We start from the raw sequence: 23,825 nt of genomic DNA, 5'->3' as shown, positions 1-23,825 counted from the left end.
TCTTTCTCTCTGATGATGGGAAGTCAGAAAGAATATAATAGAACGTGTGACTTAGGGACCACAACCACTATATATATATAACTTACCCTGTTATTCTTTGGTATTTCTATTTTAGCCCATCATAAAAATAGAAATTATCCTTAAATCTCTACACATTAAAGGCTCACACCCTAAACCCAAATTACTCGAACCTTAGTAGATCACTTTTAAAACAGACTTAACCTTATATAACAGTCTGCAACACATAATTATTCATATATAAGTCCAACGTTAGGTTAAGAATCCAACAACATGATCTTTTGATATATTTACACAGGATTTTGGACCGGTTAATGCAAATATATATATATATATATATATATATATTATTCATACATATACAGCATAGTCCAAGAGGGCCCACTTAAAATCTTTACTAAACTATGATTGGCCATCATATTAGCAAATAAATCATGATCATAAATAAATTATGTTCGTATGATTAATTTAAAATTAACTTTTATCATGTGCACTAAAAATTTAAAAATCACAAAAAATGGTAAATTGTTCATTTTAATTTCAAAAATGATAATCTCACCTTACAACACATGCCCCAATTTTTTAAATTATTTATCACACCACAATTATAGATTAAAACACACTCTTCAAACATTACAAAGGTTTAGCTCAGATTATAATCTCAACATTACAAAATTGTGAAACACTTGTTCAAACCATTGTTGTAGATGTTCACAATTATGATTAGGCTCATTTAAATCGTAAACCCAAGAGAGAGAGAGAGAGAGAGAGAACAGCTCTTGCAACCCAACTTTTACTTATTCTCAACGATTCACTTATTTTCCTTATTTTTATTTGGAGTGTAATAAGTAAAAGCAATAGCAGCTAGCTCTCTATTTATAAGTTAAAAAATAAAAACACATTCAATGTGATCGAGCATTTTTTGTTATTGCTTATAAGCTTTTTCCTTTATTTTTTTTTAATGGAAAAAATTCATCACTCATCCAAATGTGTGAGATTTTGTATCCCGACACGAGTATTATGACATAAGCCCCGATTAATCCATGATCTTGAATGTATTGAATTTTTTTATTCAAAAGCTCTACATTTATCAAAAATTAAAACTCCAAATCATTACAATTTGGATTTATCCCAATCAAATTAAAATTAAGATTCTTTTATGATGTAATCCTAAACAATTTCTTTCTAATTATGAGAAGGAGAGAAACACTACCTTTCTATTTAAGGTGATTTAGACATTCCCTCTACGTTATCTTGAATATTTGAGATAAACCCTCAACTCAGTTTTCTCTTATAGACTATCTGAAATGACCTAAACGCCCTCATCTTCAACATGTTCTAAAAAATACTTGATTTTTATTTTCTTAAAACCAGTCATCTTCAACCTCTTCGATAAGTAGAATTTTTCCTCATCTTCAACCTTTGGGTCTCTTTCTTTTTTCTTTTTTTTTCTTAATATTATTAATGGTTAATGGAGGTGAAAATGAGTTTGACGGGATTTGAACCTAGGTCATGAGATTAACTCTCCCCAAGCCTTTACCACTTAGCTAAGTGTCACCTTCAAACCTCAAAAGATAAAATGATTCTTGGAGTAATAGAAGAAATGAAACTCTCGACATTATACACTAGGATTTTTGGTAAGCTTGGATTGAAGATGAAGTTGAATAAACTACAAATAATTATCTTAAAGGTTGAGGAGATTCAACTTGACAGAATTTTTTATTTCAAAAAAATCAAGAATTTTCTCCAAGAGATTAAAGATAAGGACTTTTGAGTCATTTCAATAGTCTACAGTAGAAGACCAGGATCAAGAGTCACATCATCAATTTGAAAACACGTGGGTAACATCAATATTCACACCAAAACAGGGAGGAGTATGTATAAATTACCTTAAATAAAAGGGGGATATACTCTCCATGTTTTGGTCAATATTAAAAATACCCCTACTTTTTTTAAGTGATGATATGCCCCCCTTGAATTGGCTTTTTATAATGGACTAGTCTAAGACTGAAAAGCCCTTGTTTTCAACCTTTATCCAGAACGCCTTGATTTTATTTTATGTTTCAAAAAATATGCCATCTTCAAAGTTGTTAACAAAAATCCTGGGTTTTTTCTTCCAAAAATCCAAGCTCTTCAACCTCTGAGAAATTATTTTTAACCTACTCATCCTCATCTTAAATCTATCATTTTAATCTTGATTTTTCTTTCCCAAAAATCTTCCCTCATTCCTAAAGCTTATAGGTTGAAGATTAAGGGAACAGATTTAGCCTAAAGTTTTGTCTTCCATGGGAGATCATCCTCACAAAAAATCAGTCCATCTAGAAATTTCTAACCCCATCAAAAGTGGTTTATAAATTGACAATCCACGATTCTTCAACTTATAAACTGGGTATAGTAGTTTCAAGATTGGCTTCTTTTTTTTTGGTGAAGATGATCTCCAAACCATATAAATCATCCTCACAAAAAATCAGTCCATTCCAAAAATTTTAGCCCATATACGACAAAACACTTTGGCTAAGACTTCGGCAATCAAACGCTACCTATACATCGTGCTCAAGGGTCAACAAGATAGATAAAGATTTTTGTAACATATGGGCTAAAAGTTTCGGAATGAGCTGATTTTTTTTTATGATGATCACTATGGTGAGATCATCCTTACCAAAAATCAACCCATTCTAAAACTTCTAACTCTATTTTACAAGTTGAAGAATCGCGGATGGTCATTTTTTAGTGTTAATTTGTAAATCACTTTTGATGGGGGGGGGGGTGAATGGGCTGATTTTTTATGAGGATAATCTCCTCACCATAGAGATCATCCACACAGAAAATTAGCCCATTCCCAAACTTCTAAGCCCAACAAAAATGATTTACAAAAACTTTGGCCATATCTTGTTAGTAGCACACGTTAGAAAGTCAATTTCGTCTTATATGACTTAAAAGTTTCAAATTGAGCTGATTTTTTGAGAGGATAGTCTTTAGGTAAAGAGATCATCCTCCCAAAAAATCAGCCCAATATAAAACTTCTAAATCTATCAAAAGTGGTTTACAAATTATCGGGAAAAAATCGACGGTCCATATTCTAAAATCTCTTTTGATGGGTATAAAAAGTTCAGATTAGACTATTTTTTGTGATGATGATCTCCTCATCATAGAAATCCTCACAAAAATTCAACTCGATCCAAAACTTCTAAGCCATATAGGACAAACGTGTAGGCTCCTTAACGTTGGTTGCCGAATCTATATATATATATATATAATAGGTCAAGCTTGCCATCCAACGAAAAATACCAACGTTGGGAGCCAACATCTTATCCTGGAATGAACTGATTTTATGAGGATGATTTTTATATGGTGAGAAAATCATTCTCACAAAAAATCAGTAACCCCAACAAAAGTGGTTTACAAATTAATAATTCACGATTCTTCATCACTTTTGATGGGGTTAGTAGTTTCATAATGAACTGATTTTTTATGAGGATTATCTTCAATGTTGGCTGTCAAACCTAACCCTAAAATAATTTACCTTTAATTTGAATCAATTCAAATTACATAAAATATATCTAATTTTGGGAGGGAGAGAAACAAGACCTTTCTATTTTTGTCCGGAGAGAAACACGGCTTAAATGAAAGTGATTTAAATGCCCTCATCTTCATCAGGTGCCCAAGAACCCTTGATATTTTTTTTCTCAAAACAAGTCATCCTGAACCTCTAAATTCCCCTCATCTCAACCTTACAACCCTATCTACTTGGAAAAGTAAAAGAAGATGAAACCTTGGGTAAAAACTCAAGGATTTATTGATAATGTTTGGGTGACTGTCATACCCATTACATTTCTTGCTTCTTCAAATAAAATGAGTTTCTGATTATATTTATACAATATTCCAGTTAAATTGTATATCTATGACTGGTACAAATTCATTTATTCATTTATTTAATTATAAAAGGGAAATTCACAACAACTAAAAACATAAGTAAAGAATGGTAAATTTCATTTTAGTTTTGAAAACGATAAATTATCATTCTCAAATTTTCCTACTTTTAGGGAACAATAAATATTTTCTAAGCTTCAATTTCAATAAATGTGAATGGTTAAAAAATTCATGTTGAAAGGTCAGGATCACATTCATTATAACTTTCTTCTAGGAATGATGCCTAGAAGGGGAACAGGTCCTATAGGGTCATCACTTAGAAGAGAGGGGTTTTACACCATAAAGAAAACGACAGCTCTATTAGAGATTTCTCTAAGACAGCTCTATTAGAGATTTCTCTAAGACTACTAATCTCAATTCATTTTCCTGGATTATTTTCCAAAACTAGAATCTCTATTGGGTACCAAAATCAAGATCCAGACACTAGAATCAGAATCCAGATTAAATCTATCGACAATCCTAATATGTTGAATTTCACTATAGAGAGCTTATATTGCTACACACACTTACTTTTGCTAATGCCACCCCCTAATTCTTCAGTGATTTACAATTGAATAGGGCGGCATGAGCAAAAGTTGGGGTTGCAATAGAAGCTCTTTTCACTATATTAATGCCAATTAAGCCAGGTCACCAAATAGTCTAAACCACACAAAACGTAAGACGAATAGATTTGTTAAACCTTAATAAAATGAACCCAGTAAAAAGAGTAACTGGAGGTCTCACTAAAGGTTTGTGCTCATAGCAACTCAAAACTAATCTCAGGTAAGTCATCATGGAAACTACAAAACTGCTTTCAACAACTGAAAAATGAAATCCCAACGAAAATTTGAAATAACCACGACCATTGTCGATAGGATAAGACTAGAATTGGATAATAGGGGAGAACTTACAGCCTCCTTCCTCTCCTACCTCCCTTTCTACGGGTACTATCGGTGGGAATTGGGGTCACATCCTCTGAAACATAATAATAACAGAAATTACGAATTAGGGTCTAATAAAAAAGAAAATAAAAAAAAGTGTAACATTTTCTATGCTTGTTGATGCAACTATGATGAAATCAAAGTTTTCAAACCCAGATCAGCCAATAAGCCAGTGAGGAAACAAGTCGATTAGGTAATAATTTCAACCAGGTAGTCAACATGGTGGTGATCCGAGGAAATAATACAAGGTAAAATAACAATTATTTGTTGTACTAACCTAGACAATTTAACCACACACCGGGGGGCTGGGTTTTAAAAAAATGTGAGGGTCAATTGAAACCCAAAATGAACATAAAGTTAAGGTAAAACAACAATCGTGAATCATAAATAGCATGAACCACAGAGGAAAAAGAGATGAGAAAGTTTTTTACTTGGGGTGGTGAAGGGGAGATTTAACATGTACAACTAAAAATGTCGTGCTCAGTTTGTGGATATTTGCTCAATTGATGCAGGACCATGATATACGTACCGTACCCATCATCAATGCTACAGAAAATATTCTGAAAACTAACAATTATGTGGGTTGCTTTTTAAATTGATTAAAGACTTACCAATGCGACCAACTCTCATTCCAGACCGAGCAAGGGCTCGAAGTGCAGACTGGGCACCTGGACCAGGTGTCTTTGTCTTGTTCCCTCCAGTAGCACGGAGCTTAATGTGCAGAGCAGTAATGCCAAGTTCCTACAAAGAATTAAAAGAGTTAAGCATCTGAACTACAAAGAAGAAAACACTTCGGGAAAATAAGTAGAAAATCCAGGCCCAAGAAATTGTTATCTTAAAATAATATATTCAGCAACAAGGTATTAAATTTTGGTAAGCCTGGTAATGAAAATATTTCGATCAATTGGAATTAATATAATTTCCATGAAAAAGATAGAAATGTTGTTGAAATGATAGAATATTGAGAAATTCTCAATGAAAATGCAGAAAATAATAAAAGGAAGATGAAAATGCACTCATAATTCATCAAACTACCATAAAGAACCTTATCGAGTGTACAAATGAAGACCAGTGGCATTTTGCCACACATTTGAGCATGTATTTGAGAGCCTAATAGCTGAAAACAATTATGTTCTTCGTAAAAATGAGAATAACGTATCGTTAACTACACTCACGTATTATTATATTTTTTTATTTTTTAAATATATATATGAATAAATTAAAAAAATATAGAGCTAATCAAAAATGATATCTAAATAATCACAATTGTACATGTGCCCATATATGATGACAATAACATACAATGGTGATTAGTTTGATTTCACTAATTACAAGTATTTTATAATTGTTTGTTCATTTTATAAATTTTATCAATAGCTATAAAATAATTTCCTGTAAGAAAAGTTTCAGCCAAATTTTAACATTAATCAAAATATTTTCACTAAAATTTTGCACTTGTGTACCTGCAGTTGATCGTTTTGGTCAAAATTTATTGTTAGCCCAAACATTTTATGAAACAGATAGTTATTTCAGCTGAAATATATACAAAAAAAATGCAGCTTAAATTCAGTGTTGAGCCTTGTGGAAATAGAAATATTCCATAGAAAGTCATATTTCATACTATGCTCAAGGGGGAGAAATTTGATCATCCAAATTTAACTCGACCAAGCCAACCATCTAAAACTGTCTGAATCACAACCATCTAATAGCTATTCTAAATTTTACTTAACAAGGCTAAACCTAGTGAAAATGCCTGAGTTCAAAAATATAAATAAGGAAATCAGCATTTCAATATCAGCATAGTCCTTAACACAAATCAAGAACAGAATGTACACCTTGCATCGTTGTGCAACATCTTGTGCTGCAAGCATGGCTGCATATGGTGAAGATTCGTCCCTGTCAGCTTTGACCTTCATACCACCTGGATTTAAAAACAAGGCCTAGTGTTACATTTAATATGTTAAAAGTAAGCAAAAGAAATAAAAGGGAAAAGAACAAGTAAGCTGCTATAGAATTATCCCAAAAAAGTAGATGATCAGACAAAAAGTCAAGCATGCATTAATGGGCGTTTGGGGACAACATGACCAAGTTTTGCTGAAGGCATTGCCCAAGTTACCTAGCAAGAACCATAAACATCAAGTTGGAGTACGGGTTGGTTTAAAACAGTAAGGAAAATTTCAGGAAAAAAAAGGGAATAAAAGAGGAACAAACTAGAAAAAAGTTTTCTCAATAGACAACATTCTAGACAAAGTTTTGTCTTATATGGCTAAAAAGTTTCAAAATGGGCTGAATTTTTGTGAGAATGATATCTATGGTGAGGAGATCATCTTCAAAATATATATATCAGCCCATTCTGAAACTTCTAACCCAATGAAAAATGGTTACAAACTAACGGTAAAAAATTGACAGTTCATGATTCTTCAACTTATAAACTAAGCTTAGAAATTTAAGAATGAGGTGATTTTTTGTGAGGATGATTTCCCCACCATAGAGATCATCCTCACAAAAATCAGGTCATTCTAAAACTTTTAGCCCACACATGACAAAACACTCTGTCCAAAACTTTGCCTAGAAGTTTGTCTACGCAACCCGACCCATATATATATTTGGAACTAAGTTTTTCCAAGAAATCTAGAGGACAGTGGTGTTAAATTTTCCAATTTGTTGATCCATTTGAGTTCAACCATTAGTAAGGAAAGTGTTTCTCTGTATAAAAATATGAGATTTATAGGAGAGATCTCTTTGTTGCATTTTTATTACAAAAACTCCCTATTTTATTAATTTTGTTACTCAACAAACCTTGGAGTGGGACTCACCTCACTGTAAATGGTTAAATACCTATAATTCCTTCAGTTCAATGTATAATTTATGAAAACATGACCAGGAGATAATATGTATTTAATTGAATAAATTGAGGGCATTACTTGTATTTAATAAAAATAATTTAAATGTGGGTCCCATTCCAAGATTTTTTAATAAAGAAAAACATAAGGAAAGTTTCCTTAACGATTAAAGTGATACTCCAAAAATATGATTTGATGCCGCAGGGTTGTAGTTTAAAAATTTTAACTTTCAATTTTTAATTTTAAATAATGTTAATTTTCACCATTGAAATTTAATTTTAAATTTGAGAGTTCGGTAGCCATCTATTTTCAACATCTTGGATCAAGCTTAAAAGAGATCCTTTTTTTCTATTCTACCTTTATTAATGTGAGTTTTCGATGAAATCTAGAAGTCTGTGGCGTTGGATTTGAATGTGATAATTCAAGTGCCCAACAACCCTTCGTAAGATTAGAAATCTTACTTAGTCAAGCTAGTAGGGATTATAAGGTGAGGTTTGTTGAGTAACAAACTTGATAAATTGCAACGGATAGGTCTGCCAAGTAAATCTCTCTAAATATATTTTGTGGGGGGCATGGCCCCCCTTGCCCTTATGTAGTTCCGCCCCTGCTTGTTAATAGATCTTAGGATAACATTTTCAGACATGGGGATCCTCCTTTTGTATCCATTGCAATACAATGATAGAGGCTCTAAGTAGAAGGACTAAGAGAACAGATGAATCAGGCATAATTGAAGGCTTTAAAGACAGAAGCAGATTCCCTACAATAACCCACCCTTGGTGTGCAGAAGATTCCACCTTTTTAACAAGGGTTCCAATGGAGCAGTATAATTCCTTGAGGTTTATTTTGTCATGCTTTGAGGGAATTCCAGGGACTTAGTGTATGGTTGGCAAAAGTTAAATGATAGGCATGGACAATATAAAAAGCACAATCTCAAGCTCTCCCCTATATACTTGTTGGAGTTCTTTCTTAATTTTCGATTACACATCACGGGCTAGTAGGATTGAGGTTGTGGAGCGTGAATTTTTCTGTGGCAACAACAATGTATTTCCCAAGGTAATCTTTTGGTACACACTGATCATTTACACAAGGAAATTGAGCAGTAACAGGACAGCTGCTTAATCTATTGATGAGTGCCTCCCAGCATAAACCAACCGATTAAAAGAAAAGAAAAGAAAAAAAATCATACATTGCACTTTTTACCATCACTGATCAATCTTAGGCGCTTGAGCTAACACCAATTAATGTCTAAAAGATCTTGTATTCGAATCACATATATTGTTTCATCCCTCAAGATGGTGCATCTGAACAATTACTTATATCTAGAAAAACCTAACATTTATAATTAAGAAGAGTGAAGTATTGGACACCATTGTTACGAAGTACAATGAATAACAATTTTTCCAACTAAAAAAGCATAAATGTTCCCATATATCATTTCCAAATGAGTCATGATAATATGACGCCCCCTTCTGACACACAACCTCATCACAGAACAGTAGATCATTGCCTCAGGATACACAAGAAAAGAATTTTGGTCGTGCGTATTCTGAGGCAAATGATCTATGGTTCTGTGATGGGGATGTAGGGGGGGTTAGGAAATCATTACACTTTCAAATTTCAGGTTCCAGCAAAAAAAGTGGCATCCAACTAAAATATAATCGAGATAAAAGCTAACCCTTACCAGTAATGCGAACAAGGGTTTCTCTTCCTGACAAATCAGTCACATGCTGCAGTTCAAATAGAGAACTCAGTTGTGCTTGAACAATTAATAATGTAAATTGAGAGGGGAAGCTGGGGAGAGAGGGGATTCACCAACACTTACGATGAATGTGTCATTAAATGATGCAAAAATGTGGGCCACACCAAAAACATGCTCCCCTTCCCGTACAGTAGGTCCAAGTGTCACATTCTCCTCCTTGGGTTCCCTAACCTTCCTCCTCGACTATAAATCCACGACCGAGCATAAAATAATATAAATTAAAAAAAAATCTTTTGCAATTGCTGAAAATTCATTATAGACATAAACGGGCAATTGTAAAACAATAAAGATGTAATATTTATTATGTATAATGCTCCACAGCTTTTATCTCAAACGGCATAGATGCTCATTGATCTTATACTGTTCAAACAATGTTGAAATAGATGTTCTACTAATCCAAAAATAATACTTACAAAGTATCATAAGTGTTCATTTGAACCACATTTAATTTAGTATATTACTTTAATGTGGCCAACAAATTGGTGGAATAACATGAACAAATGACACATAATGCAGTTCAAACCCCCTTGAACCCAACAACTTCATTTGCTAACCACTAACCCTATACCAATAAATAAATAAAAACCACACACACAACAGTTTTTTCCTTAAAATTCACAACTTCCATTAGTTTTATGCAGTATAGCCTTAAGAAGGATGGTCCAAATTATCGGAGTATATGTGGAATTTATCAACCGATATGTATCGGTATCAGCCGATACGAAATATTGACCACGAAACATTGGATGTTTCGGGAATGTATTGGACCGAAACATTGGATATTTCGGGCTCCGAAACTACATCTTAAACATTCTTACAAAACAAATCTTGGAGTTATGACCAAGCACCTCCCTAATTAAAAATATATTCGGCTCATAACCAACCCTTGATACATATTTATTTAACCTTGTACGCAGTCATTCCAAACAGCGACAACAACAACAAAGTGCATATCTTCCTAAAAATCAGAAAATTTGTTTCTTTTTTTTTTTTTCTTTTTTTTTGGGTGTCCACGACATGAATGATCATTTAAGATTTTCTCTTAAAAAAATTGTACGTTTTTTTTTATTGTGTCACAAAGTTAACTATCAAAACAAGCATTTAAATTCAGATCTAAAAATTACAAAAACGATCGGTCTCAAGAGGTTGATAACATAATCACATTTTCGGCTAATTAATACAGATGAATCGTTTGTAGATCTCGAGTAACGCAAAAGTAAAATACATACAATAAATTAGAGTTTTTTCAACGAAGAATCATCAGCGATACAAGGAACTAAAACAACATATGCATAGTGAGATAGAAGAGAGGATTGAGATTGAGATTCATTTACCATGGCTTCGAAAAGATGAGATTTACACGAGAATTAGGATTTCGAGTGTAGAGTTTCTCCACTCCAAGCTTCGATTAAGAACTACAATTCCAACAGAGGAGAGAAAGTTAAAATCCCTTCCAATATATATCAGGGATAATTAGGGCTTTAGGGTTGGGTAGTGTTAAAGGCACCCCAATTATTACCAAGGGCGCCCCACCCTAAAGCCCTGATTATCCCTAATGACTCTAACTCGACCGAATTCTGACTTGAATTGGATGAGTTTTTGAGTTGACTCAACGAGTTGAATTTTCAAGTTTCCGGATCGATTCACTTTGAAATCCAATCTAGTCGAGTCGACTCAATCAAGTTTTGAGTTGACTTGACAAGTTTTAAGACTACGGATACAAAAACTCATAAAATTAGATTATCTATATAAACTTTTGAAAAATTATTATAAAAAAATTCTAATCTTATTTAAATATTTTTTTATAGCCTGTTATCCCTGTATAGGAAGGACCAGGCCCATATATGGGCTTTTCCCAATCCATAAACCATGGTCTTGTTCAATGACTAGTCCGAGCACATGAAACACCCACACATCACACACACACACACCAATAAGTGAGGGTATGCCCTAGTGGGTGGCTCCTAAGTAATTAATACTCATATTGAGTATCAAACTAACAATCTACGAGATATCGAACTCACAGTCTATGGGCATAAATTGCTTATCAGTCCGAAATTGAGAATGAGCCAACCCTTCGCGGTTTTTATTTAAATATTATTTCTATAATATATATTTTAAATTGAAAAAAAAAAAAACCCTTGTAGCAATTATTCAAAAAAAATTATCCTTCATAAAATAAAATAGTAATTAACTGGGGGACCATGGCGGTGGGTTGCTGTGGTAGTCCTCCCTGAGATTAGTTGTGGTGCGCGCTAGCCCGGACACTCGGTTAGCAAAAAAAAAAAAATTAGTAATTTATATTAATAATTCATCACTAATGCTGGGGTGACATTGGATTACTTCGATTCTTACATTCCTAACATGGAGGTGTACACATAGCCGTAGATGATATTTACTTGTATCTCGAGGAAGCATATCAACAGTTGTGTGAGAATCACACTAAATCCCAATGTAACAGTTCTTGATTTTGACGAATCGTTAACTAGTAAATGTGCATAGCACATGCCCCTACCTAGGCACTAATAAAACATTTCAGCACTTACGACAGCTAAGAGCAACTCCAAGAGACTCGTTAGCTGCCAGGCTCTCCTTATAATAAAGAGTGAAACACCACTTTTTCACATCCAACAGACTCACTGGATGTCAAAATTAAAGTAGCCAGCTCAAAATTAAAGTAGCCAGGAGACTTGTTACATGTAGCAAAGTCCTTTGACTCGCTATAAATAAAAATATAATATGAAAATCCTTTCCTTACTAACTTAGTAAGATTTCAAAAATTATTAAGGGTCATTGAACCCACATTAATTATCACATTGACAATCGAACACAAGATCCTTTCTACATTTTATGGAAAAACTCATATTTACAAAAACAATTATATATATATATATATATAGAACAGCGTTCCTAAGACTCATATTGGGACTCACATTGCGACACACCGTTTTGTCTTATATGGGCAAAAATATTTGGAATGGGCTGATTTTATGTGAGGAGATCATCCTTGCCAAAAATCAGCTCATTATGAAACTTCTAGACCGTCCAATTTTTGTTGAAAAATTATAGACCGTCCAATTTTTGTAAATCAATTTTGATGGGGTTAGAAGTTTTGGAATTGGATGATTTTTTTCCAGGATGATCCCCTCATCACAGAGATCATCCTCACAAAAAATCAGCTCATTCTAAATATTTTTGCCCATATAAGACAAAACGGTGTGTCGCAATGTGAGTCTCAATATGAGTCTTAGGAACGTGACCCATATATATATATATATAGAGAGAGAGAGAGAGAGAGAGAGAGAGAGAGAGAAAGAGAAAGATCCAAGTTATTGAAATGGATGGCTACCGAACTACCAAAACTTAAAATTCAAATTCAACGGTGAAAGTATATAATTTTTTAAACTTTTAACTAGAAACTTGTGCCATTGGATTATGTTTTTAGATTTCAAAATGTGAGGTCACGACTTTTATTAAAATTTAAGTCAATTTTCGACAAATGAAAGATTTGCTGAGCCTGTTGAAACACACAAGAACTTTTAGGTTAGCTAAAGTTAGACGTCTCTTTATTTCAAAGAGCAGTGTTGGAGATGCTCTAAGATCTTAAAATGTACATTGGGGGTCCACATTTATAATTAGCCTTGATGGTGATGGGCCTAAGCCCCATCATGTTCGCTTACTCACCAAGTATCCATCTTCAATTTCAACTCGATGTTAACAAGTCATATTTTCATTTTTCCAGCAAAAGAGAGTTGAGATATAACAGACAAGAAAAGATAGAGAGAACATAATTCTTGATTGTATGTGCAGTGAGAATTGAGATTTAGCCTTTGCGAGAGGGGTCCCCTATTGAGGACTACTTGCCTTCTATCACACTCTTAAATCAAGAGAGTCCCCATTTCAAGACATAGTAACTTCGTTCCTATTATTGGTCAATGAGCAAAGCATCCTGACCACTCGATCTTCGTCACTATTTCTAATGATGATGTTCAAGTACTTCATGGCGTCACGAGGGATGAGACCTTCAATCATAAAGTGGAAGAGGTGAGAGTGAGTAGCCTCCATCATTTCCAAGCACTGCTTCATCATGCTCTCTTGTCCCACCTCGCTTGGCTCGATTGCCTCCAACTCCAACAGTGGTAGCAACTCTTTTTCCTCCTTTTCAAAGTGTTCTTTGCAATGCTCCTAATAATTAAGAGGATAATAATAATAATAATAATAATAATAATAATAAGTCACATATTATTTGATTTTCATGAATCCTGACCATTGTGAGATCCTATTTGGTGAAGATATGAAAAGGGTTAGCCTGAATAACTTAGTAAGATTTCAAATCTAATAAAGAATCTTCGGGCTAACATAAATTAATTACCAGATTGGCAATCCGGTACCAATATCCTTTAGATTTTATGGAAAACCCCATTTCAAAGAAATAAAATAAATCTTTTTTGGGCTTGAACCAAGGCGTTGAAAGTAGATGGCCATCAAATTCCTAAATTTAAACTGAAAATTCAATGATAAATTTTTTTTTTTTTTTTTTAAGTTTCTAAAATTCTGTGATCAACATTGCATCCAATCATGTATGTTTTAGATGCCACATGCACAGGTAGTCAGGAAACTTTCTATTACTAAGTTAAGTGTGTTTGATAACACTTGTGAAGTTTGAATGGAAGTGGTCCACCTTTAAAGTTTAAACTTCAAAAGTTTTATTTCCATTTGTTTTGTTGCAGATTTTAGACTTTAAAATCAAAATTTAGAAGTTTTGAATCAATGATGGGGACACTGGATGAAACTTTTGAAGTCTGATCAAATATTGCCTAATTTCTTTTCAGAATATTTAGAAGAATTTTTTGTTGTTATTGCTTGGTGGGATTAGTGGTTAATAGTTAGCATTTAGTATAAGAAATGAACCTAAGACCTTGGGAATAACCTCCACAAGGTCTTACCACTTAGTTAAGTGGTCCTTCTTAAAATATTTAGAAGATAAGGGACATTTCCTTATACGAAAATGGAATTTTTTTTTATTAAATAATTATTCTTATTTTTATTTTTTCCATCAACTTTTATTTCAAGTTGAACAATGGTATAAAGTAATTAAATTTAAATAAATGCAAACCGGTAAATCTCCCTCATACCAATCCGTATGCAAGAAGGTACTTTAATATAGAATATTATCTGAATTTGAATCTTATATCTCAAAGTTTCAGATAGGATCTGATTATTGGGATACGCATTGGAATTTGGATTGAATTTTTTATTATCCGTTCATATAGACTTGAAGAATTTTGAGAGGAATAGATGGCTATGATTAATCTCCCTCATCCTAACAACTTACCCCATTATTAGAGGCTAAACTTTTTTTTTTTTTTTGAAAGGTATTAGAAGCTAAACTTTCTTTTATTATTAATGGACAATTAATAGATCGAACCTGTAAAATTTTAAGTCGAGAAGTGACGTTGAGCAAAGCTTCTAGGTAGACATAACTCCCAGCTTCGATCACTCCAATGGATTTTATATCTTCTTTGATGCCATTCATGATGGGTAGGTCCCTCGCGTGCTCCTCGTTTGCAACTTTAGTCAATCCTGTGCCATAATAAAAACTTTATGGTTGGACAAACGATGCCCTCATTGAAGAATTATGAGTAAAAATTCACAACTTACTCTTCTGCTTAATCAATCAATGGTTTTCATATTGATTTCTTCGTTACTTATGAAGTATTGGATAGTGGAAAAAATGAAAAAAACGCATGTATTACAAAAGTTAAGATTTATACATCATTTAAAATTTTAAAATTTTAAATAAACAATCTAATTTTATGTTATACTAGAGTTTGTCCATGTACTTAAGAGGTAAAAAGAGAAAAGACAACTAAATTGTAAAGGTATTATTAACAAAATGGTAGAAGGGTAAAGACAATAAAATTGAAGGGTAGGACTTAAAACAGGTCAGATACGGGTTGGATATGAGTGTAGGCATATCCATATCCGATTTTTTTATCTGGATCTGAATCAGACACAGATCATACTAGCTAAGATCGTATCCGAACCATTTAACTTTCATTAAAAGTATATTTGGATTCAATCTGACTGAATTTATTGATCCGATTGGGTCGGATAATGTCAACCTGTTTAAGATTTTAAATAAATTGCTAAAATATGACTAAATAGTGACTTGAACTCAAGACCTCTCCATTTTGAAGAAATGCCTTGACCATTACATCAAATCGTTGTTGAATGATGATTTAAAAAATATAAGAATATAACTTACAAAATAATATATCATTCGGATCTTGACGGATATAGGGATGAAATCGTATCCGACCCAAATCCAACTCAGATCAAGGGACATCAAGTCATATCCGAATCATATTTTTATTTGAATATACTTGATGAAACCAAACTCGCAAAATTCAAATTCGAATCACTCGAATTTCAAATAAAATCCATACCATTTTAAGTCTTATTGGAGGGGAATTATTGCAAAGAGATAGAAGAGAAAAGACAATAAAGTTGAAGGGTTATTCTTAAAAAAATAGGAGAGAAAAAAGAATAAAATTGAAATTATTTCTTAAGATATATTCAAGATTGAATCTGAACCACTATTTATGGGGTTAAACATTGGGGAAGATAGCGGTTTATTATATAAAATTTTATCATTTAATATATTATAAGAACTTATTTTTTTTACAATTTTAAATGTTAATCAAGTGATTTGATAGTAAAATAATAAAGGAACGTTTATAAATTTAGAAAGCCAAAAACTATTTAACATGATTATAGGAGGTCATGGTTCCTTTTGTTGAAAATGAATATAAAGAGAGAGGTTAAATGTAAAGTGGGAGCATGTTTGGTCTTTTGTAATTTTGGTATAAACAAACGCTTATTCGGCGGTCTCACATCATAATAGTAAGACATATAAAATGAAGTGAGTCACACATGATCATAAAGGGTGTTTGATTCTCACTTTAGTTATGAATTTGATACTTCGAATCATGCAATGTACCTTTTTTTATCGTTTATTTTAGGGTGATTATTAAAATACCCCACCATATTTTGGTGAATATTAGAGGTACCCATTGTAAAATAACTAAAATGCCCTTGACTTCAACATGTAGTCAAAACCCCTTGATTTTTCTTCCCATGGCTTGTCAACTTCAACCTCTTGAGTAATTTTGTTTAGTTAATTTATCATAATATTTGCTGAAATTTGTGGAGTTCTCATTTGAATGTACTACTTGTTTTAATTTCAAAAATAGTAAATTATCACTTTTTATAATAAATAAGTATATAATTTATCAAATAGAAAAGGTCTAAGCTATATTGTAAAAATAGTTTTTCAAAACGTCATATTTAATAATAAACACTAAGGGGTATTTTTGTAATTTTAATAATTTTTTTTTTATTATTTGATAAAAAAATTAAATTTCAAAAATGATAATTTATTATTTGTATTGATTTCCCTCTTTTCATGCCTTCTTACGTCCTATCCACTTCAATTTTCAAACTTCACAAACAAGAATTTTTTAAAAATGATGTTGATAATGGCCTAAAGATAAGGTTAAATAGATTGAAGTAATTTATAAAAGAAGCTGAAAATGACTAATAATAAAAAGAAAAATCAAATAATTTTTTTATAGAAAAATATAAAACAATAAAATTTTAACTATAAAAATCTAAGATTTTCTGCAAAGGAAAAATTACGCTAAAGAGGTTGAAGACAAGGGCAAGATCATGTTGTTTAGTCTATTATGTCACCAATTTCCAAAAAACAGGGGTATACAAGTATTTTCGAAGAAGTTGCTATTTCGGAAAATTAATTTTATTTATCAAAACGATAAATTTGATATATAAAAAAAGATTAAATTTCAAAATTGATAATTTATTATTTTTGTTGATTTCCTTCTTTTCACGTCTTCTTTGACTTAACCTCCTATCCACTTCAATCTTCAAGCTTCACGATCAAGATTTTTTTAGAAATGATGCTAATAATGGCCTAAACATAAGGTTAAATAGATTGAAGTAATTTATAAAAGAAGCTGAAAATGACTAGTAATAAAAAGAAAAATCAAATAATTTTTTTTTAGAAAAATAGAAAATAATAAAATTTTGGAAAAATTATGAAAAAAATTCAAAAAAAAAATTATTTATAAAAAAGAATTTAATTTTTGAAAAATTAGAAAAAAGATAAAAATTTGGTTATTGAAAGACCGGTTTCTTCTCTCTCTTCACTTCTCTCTCCTCTACATTTAAAAAAAAATATCAATTTTTTTTAAAAAAATATCAGTCATTGAAAGACCAGTTTCTTCTCTCTCCTCTACATTTAAAAAAAATCAAATTTTTTTTAAAAAATACCGGTTATTAAAAGACTGATTTCTTCTCTCTTCACTTCTTTCTCCTCTACATTTAAAAAAAATCAAATCAAATTTTTTTAAAAAAATACCAATCATTAATATGTCTAATACAAATTATGAAAAAATATATATCTAATAAAAATTCTTAAAATCAAGTTATCATCATCAAATCCCATATTTCTACATTTATGAGTTACCAAATTCTATCATACATCAAATCCCACATTTAAAAAAAGAGAGAAATTGCAAATCGCATTTTAAATGTGATTTTTTTTTTTTTTAATTCACCAATTTTTGTGACTATGATTATAAGTGAATGCAATGAACACAAATGGTGGGTGCAAATAGCCTAGCTTGTACCGTTATGTATGAAGGGTTGGGACTTGGGAGAGTTTAATCACCATCTCATCGTTTATTGTTAATTTTAAAAAGCGATAGCATATTTTGTAGAATAAGAAAAAGGGATGAAAAAAATATTAAATAAATAATATGGAAAAGTGACCAACTTCGTGAACATTAGGAGTGTCAATGGATCGGTTCCAGTTTGATTTCTATGAATATTAGAATCATAATTACTATAATTTATTTATTTTTTTCATAATTTTCCCTTTTTTTTTTAAATGTAGAGGAGAAACCGGTCTTTCAATGACCGGTATTTAAAAAAAAAAATTGATTTTTTTTTAAATGTAGAGGAGAGAGAAGTGAAGAGAGAGAAGAAATCGGTTTTTCAATGACCGGTATTTTTAAAAAAAATTCGAGAGAGAAGAAACCAGTCTTTCAATGACCTGATTTTTATCTTTTTTCTAATTTTTCAAAATTAGATTCTTTTTAATAAATAATTTTTTTTGATTTTTTTCATAATTTTCCCTAAAATTTAAACTATAAACATCTAAGATTTTCTACCAAAGATTAAGGGTATATTAAAAAGGTTGAAGACAAGGGTAGGGTCATGTTCTTTAGTCTATTATGTCACCAATTTCCAAAAAACAAGGGTATAAAGGTAGTTTCCGAAAAAGTTGTTATTTCGAAAAATTAATTTTATTTATCAAAACGATAAATTTGATGAAAAAGATTAAATTTCGAAAATGATAATTTATTATTTTTGTTGATTTCCTCTTTTCACGCCTTCTTTGACTTGACCTCCTATCCACTTCGATCTTCAAATTTCACGAACAAGATTTTTTTAGAAATGATGTTAATAATGGCCTAAAGATAAAGTCAACTAGATTGAAGTAATTTATAAAAGAAGCTGAAAATGACTAGTAATGAAAAGAAAAATCAAATAATTTTTTTTTAGAAAAGTAGAAAACGATAAAATTTTACTTATAAAAATCTAAGATGTTCTACAAATGAATAACGGTACATTGAAGAGATTGAAGGCAAGGGCAGGGTCATGTTCTTTAGTCTATTATCTCACCAATTTCCAAAAAACAGTGGTATAAAGGTAGTTTCGGAAGAAATTGTTATTTCAAAAAATTAATTTTATTTATCAAAACGGTAAATTTGATTAAAAAAAACATAAAATTTTAAAATTGATAATTTATTATTTTTGTTGATTTCCCTCTTTTCACGCCTTCTTTGACTTAACCTCCCATCCACTTCAATCTTCAAGCTTCATGAACAAGATTTTTTTAGAATTGATGCTGATAATGGCCTAAAGATAAGGTTAAATAGATTGAAGTAATTTATAAAAGAAGTTAAAAATGACTAGTAATGAAAAGAAAAATCAAATAATTTTTTTTAAGAAAAATAGAAAACAGTAAAATTTTAACTATAAAAAGCTAAGATTTTCTGCAAAGGAAAGATTATGCTAAAGAGGTTGAAGACAAGGGCAGGGTTATGTTCTTTAGTCTATTATGTCACAAATTTCCCAAAAACAGGGGTATAAAGGTAGTTTCCGAAGAAGTTGTTATTTCGGAAAATTAATTTTATTTATCAAAATGATAAATTTGATATTAAAAAAAAAAGATTAAATTTCAAAAATGATAATATATTATTTTTGTTAATTTCCTCTTTTCACACCTTCTCTAACTTAACCTCCTATCCACTTCAATCTTCAAGCTTCATGAACAATATTTTTTTAGAAATGACATTGATAATGGCCTAAAGATAAGGTTAAATAGATTGAAGTAATTTATAAAAGAAGCTGAAAATGACTACTAATGAAAAGAAAAATCAAATAATTTTGTTTAGAAAAGTAGAAAACAATAAAATTTTAACTATAAAAATCTAAGATTTTCTACAAAGGATTAAGGGTATATTAAAAAGATTGAAGACAAGGGCAGGGTCATGTTCTTTAGTCTATTATGCCACCAATTTCCAAAAAACAGGGGCATAAAGGTATTTTCGAAGAAGTTGCTAGTTCGGAAAATTAATTTTATTTATCAAAATGATAAATTTGATATAAAAACATAATTAAATTTCAAAAATGATAATTTATTATTTTTGTTGATTTCCTCTTTTCACGCGTTCTTTGACTTAAAACCTCCCATCCACTTCAATCTTCAAGTTTCACAATCAAGATTTTTTTTAGAAATGATGCTAATAATGACCTAAAGATAAGGTTAAATAGCTTGAAGTAATTTATAAAAGAAGTTGAAAATGACTAGTAATGAAAAGAAAAATCAAATAATTTTTTTTTAGAAAAGTAGAAAACAATAAAATTTTAACTATAAAAATCTAAGATTTTCTACCCAAGATTAAGGGTATATTAAAAAGGTTAAAGACATGTTCTTTAGTCTATCATGTCACCAACTTCCAAAAAACAGGGGCATAAAAGTAGTCTCCGAAAAAGTTGCTGTTTCAAAAAATTAATTTTATTTATCAAAATGGTAAATTTGATGAAAAAGATTAAATTTTAAAAATGATAATTTATTATTTTTGTTGATTTCCCTCTTTTCACGCCTTCTTTGACTTAACCTCTTATCCACTTCAATCTTCAAGCTTCACAAACAATATATTTTTAGAATTGATGCTGATAATGGCCTAAAGATAAGATTAAATAGATTGAAGTAATTTATAAAAGAAGCTGAAAATGACTAGAAATGAAAAGAAAAATCAAATAATTTTTTTTAAGAAAAGTAGAAAACAATAAAATTTTAACTATAAAAATCTAAGATTTTCTACAAAGGAATAAGGGTAAATTGAAGAGATTGCATGCAAGGGCTGGGTCATGTTCTTTGGTCTATTATCTCACCAATTTCTAAAAAACAGTGGTATAAAGGTAGTTTTGGAAGAAGTTATTTCAGAAAATTAATTTTATTTATCAAAACGGTAAATTTGATATAAAAAAAAATATTAAATTTCAAAATTGATAATTTATTATTTTTGTTGATTTCCCTCTTTTCACGTCTTCTTTTTTGTTGATTTCCCTCTTTCCACTTCAATCTTCAAGCTTCATGAACAAGATTTTTTTTAGAAATGATGCTGATAATGGACTGAAGATAAGGTCATATAGATTGAAGTAATTTATAAAAGAAGTTGAAAATGACTAGTAATGAAAAGAAAAATCAAATAACTTTTTTTAGAAAAATAGAAAACAATAAAATTTCAACTATAAAAATCTAAGATTTTAGGGATAAAGGGTATGTTAAAGAGGTTGAGTGTCATGTTCTTTAGTCTATTATGTCACCAATTTCCAAAAAACAGGGGAATAAAGGTAATTTTCTAAGAAGTTGTCATTTCGGAAAATTAATTTTATTTATCAAAACGGTAAATTTACCAATTTTAGAATTATTTTATGACTGTTACTGGTCCAGTAATTTTCTTAAGTTACCTCGATCAGCTCTCTCCAATGCTGGGAAAATGACCCTCTCCTCCAACTGCGCATGCTCCAGCATCATCTCAAGCAGCTGCGAATACCTCCTCCCCAATTTCCTCACCTCCATTCGAGGACTTCCCATCGAAGGATCAACGACCATCCCTGTTCCACGTGTCGCGAGATCCTCCACCAACTTCACCAATCCTTCAAGATGCCACGTCATACTCTTGTGTTGCAACACAGCCGCCAAAACAATCGCTGATTCCGCTTGATTCTCAACGTGACCTACGCGATCGAGCAGGGGAGGATTCGGAAAATTTTCATCGATGTATCGTAACAGCGTTTCGGAGCATCCCGTTACGATATCGGAACCGAATTGTAGAACAGGCGTATCGGATCCGAAATGAGGGTTTTCGGACGTAATGAAGTGCAGAGTGACGTTTTTGTACGAAAGCGCGATTCGGATGTGAGAGGTTTGAATGCCAGACGGAGATCCGGAAAGTCGAACGACAGGTAAACTTTTGGTGTAATTTGATGGTACGATCTCTACTAATTTCTTTGGTTTAGCGAAACAGCTTCCCATGGCTGAAACAGAGACGAGAAGATCAAGAAAAATCGAAATCCTGACGAGAAACGAAGATTAAAACAGTGAAGAAGATAAAGATCGTCCGAAACTTGCAGAAATGGAGACGAAATCTGAAAATTGAAGAGGAAACACCATTGGAGAAAATTTTGAAATATTTTATTCTGTCAAAAGCAATTCAAAACATAATAAGATGAGAAATAACAACAAATTAACCTAATTCAAGATCGTTAAATACGAAGAAATTGGGGCACTTTGGACTTGCAGACGCCTTCAGAGGAGCTTCTCGCAAGAAATTAGATTTCAAACAACAATTGAGAACTAAAGCATTTTTTATAGATAAATTGCAGTGCGGAAGAGCGTATCACTTGTTTTACGAACCTTTATCAAGATATCATTCTTCTATATTGGACTTTATTGCAAGGAAAATGCCGACTTGACATTAAAAATTGACATCGTTTCATACATTGATGACGTGGATGTATGTACGGATTCATATTTTTATTTCATCGAGATACGAATTAAATGTAACTCTGGTTTTATATGCACAAATGTGTGAAACGATGTCAAGTTCAATGTCACGGTAGCTTATGGCAAATATGGTTTAGAGATGTATTTCGGACACCAATCTACAGAGATTGACTATCTTTTTACTTATAGTACACATTGGCACCTACCTTTTAACTTAAAAAAAGGAGGTGTGCTATTAGTACAAATTAATATGCCAATTTCAAAAAAATATCTTTATGTTTACGAAATGACGGGATTTAGGGTCATTGAATTGCTAACGGTAATCCAATTTCAAATCACTCATTAATTCGACTTAATTAAAGCCGATTTGCATTTCATTTCATTAGAGAGAATTTCTCTCTCCTACCCGTCGCGTACAGATTAATTTTTTAAGATTTCAAATCTTAAAAGAAGACCCCTTAGGCCCATCTTGATATTGTCACATTGACAATCCAACAACATCTTTTAAATTTCATGAAAATATTCATATTAAAAAAAAAAAGATATTATTTTTTATCTCAATCCAAGGTGTTGAAAATAGATAGTCACCAAGCACTCAAATTTAAAAATAAAATTCAACGATAAAAATTAATTAAATTTCATATAATTTTTTCTCCTACAATTTCATAACATCAGATCATGTTTTTAAATGTCAAAAGATTATCTAATCAGAAATTTTTTCTTTTTTCACTATGGACAAGAGAGAGAAAGGTGTGTCAAGGGCGTTCAACCAAAATTGCATCATTTCATCAAAATTCAATGAGTAATGACTAGGACTATCAATGGATCAGACCGGATTTGATTGGGTCCATTTAGTATCAATCTAATAGATCAGAACCAAAACTATTGGATCTCAAAAATAATACTTGAATCGAATCCAATCCAACAACTACTGCATCAAGTCCAAAGTGGGCCAAACTTGATTTGATATACAAAATATAAATAAACTTTATATATTAAAATAAAATGTAATTATTATACTTTCTCACATTTATGGGATCGAGGTGTGATTAGTCAAAAATGGATCTGATATGATATCAGATTAGAAACTTATTGACTCCAAATCTTGATCCAAACCTTAAGTTATCGAATCAAATTTTGAGTATAATTTGATCCATTGACAACTCTAGTTTTTAAACTTGTTAAGTCGA

At 31.4% G+C, this 23,825-nt stretch overlaps 2 protein-coding genes across 3 annotated transcripts; both read right to left on the bottom strand.

The window, feature by feature from the left end:
• Positions 1 to 4,604: 4,604 nt before the first annotated feature.
• Positions 4,605 to 10,961, bottom strand: LOC147400088 (small ribosomal subunit protein uS11z). The gene is made up of 6 exons (XM_086445703.1): positions 10,805 to 10,961; positions 9,534 to 9,653; positions 9,393 to 9,438; positions 6,704 to 6,789; positions 5,480 to 5,609; positions 4,605 to 4,902 (listed from the first exon to the last, which is right to left on the bottom strand). The coding sequence occupies exons 1-6, from the start codon at positions 10,805 to 10,807 to the stop codon at positions 4,835 to 4,837; spliced, it is 453 nt and encodes a 150-aa protein (XP_086301829.1). The 5' UTR covers positions 10,808 to 10,961; the 3' UTR covers positions 4,605 to 4,834.
• A 2,221-nt stretch (positions 10,962 to 13,182) lies between these two features.
• Positions 13,183 to 22,563, bottom strand: LOC147400087 (hemerythrin HHE cation-binding domain protein). 2 transcript variants are annotated; one of them, XM_086445702.1, is made up of 4 exons: positions 22,381 to 22,563; positions 21,597 to 22,277; positions 14,899 to 15,053; positions 13,183 to 13,655 (listed from the first exon to the last, which is right to left on the bottom strand). In XM_086445702.1, exons 2-4 carry the CDS (start codon positions 22,162 to 22,164, stop codon positions 13,371 to 13,373), a joined length of 1,008 nt encoding a protein of 335 aa, XP_086301828.1. In that variant the 5' UTR covers positions 22,165 to 22,277; positions 22,381 to 22,563; the 3' UTR covers positions 13,183 to 13,370. The 2 variants fall into 2 exon arrangements, with proteins under 2 accessions (XP_086301828.1, XP_086301827.1); XM_086445701.1 differs by having other exon boundaries at positions 21,597 to 22,166.
• Between the last annotated feature and the right edge of the window lie 1,262 nt (positions 22,564 to 23,825).

Source organism: Akebia trifoliata, chromosome 6 (genome assembly GCF_017979445.1).
Source record: "Akebia trifoliata isolate Shusen 1 chromosome 6, ASM1797944v1, whole genome shotgun sequence".
In the NCBI taxonomy this organism is placed as follows: Eukaryota; Viridiplantae; Streptophyta; class Magnoliopsida; order Ranunculales; family Lardizabalaceae; genus Akebia; species Akebia trifoliata.
Note: the sequence above shows the minus strand (reverse complement) of the source record. Positions and strands in the feature narration are given on the sequence as shown.

Bases quoted from the DNA above. Each gene is read 5' to 3' on its own strand.
- LOC147400088 (XM_086445703.1), bottom strand. The intron at 9,439-9,533 runs GTAAGTGTTGGT...TTTGAACTGCAG, and splicing joins CATTTAATGACACATTCATC to CATGTGACTGATTTGTCAGG. The intron at 4,903-5,479 runs GTAAGTCTTTAA...ATTATGTTTCAG, and splicing joins AATGAGAGTTGGTCGCATTG to AGGATGTGACCCCAATTCCC.
- LOC147400087 (XM_086445702.1), bottom strand. From the start codon at position 22,164: ATGGGAAGCTGTTTCGCTAAACCAAAGAAATTAGTAGAGATCGTACCA. The intron at 15,054-21,596 runs GTAACTTAAGAA...ATTATGGCACAG, and splicing joins ATTGGAGAGAGCTGATCGAG to GATTGACTAAAGTTGCAAAC. The intron at 13,656-14,898 runs GTTCGATCTATT...CTTAATTATTAG, and splicing joins CTCGACTTAAAATTTTACAG to GAGCATTGCAAAGAACACTT.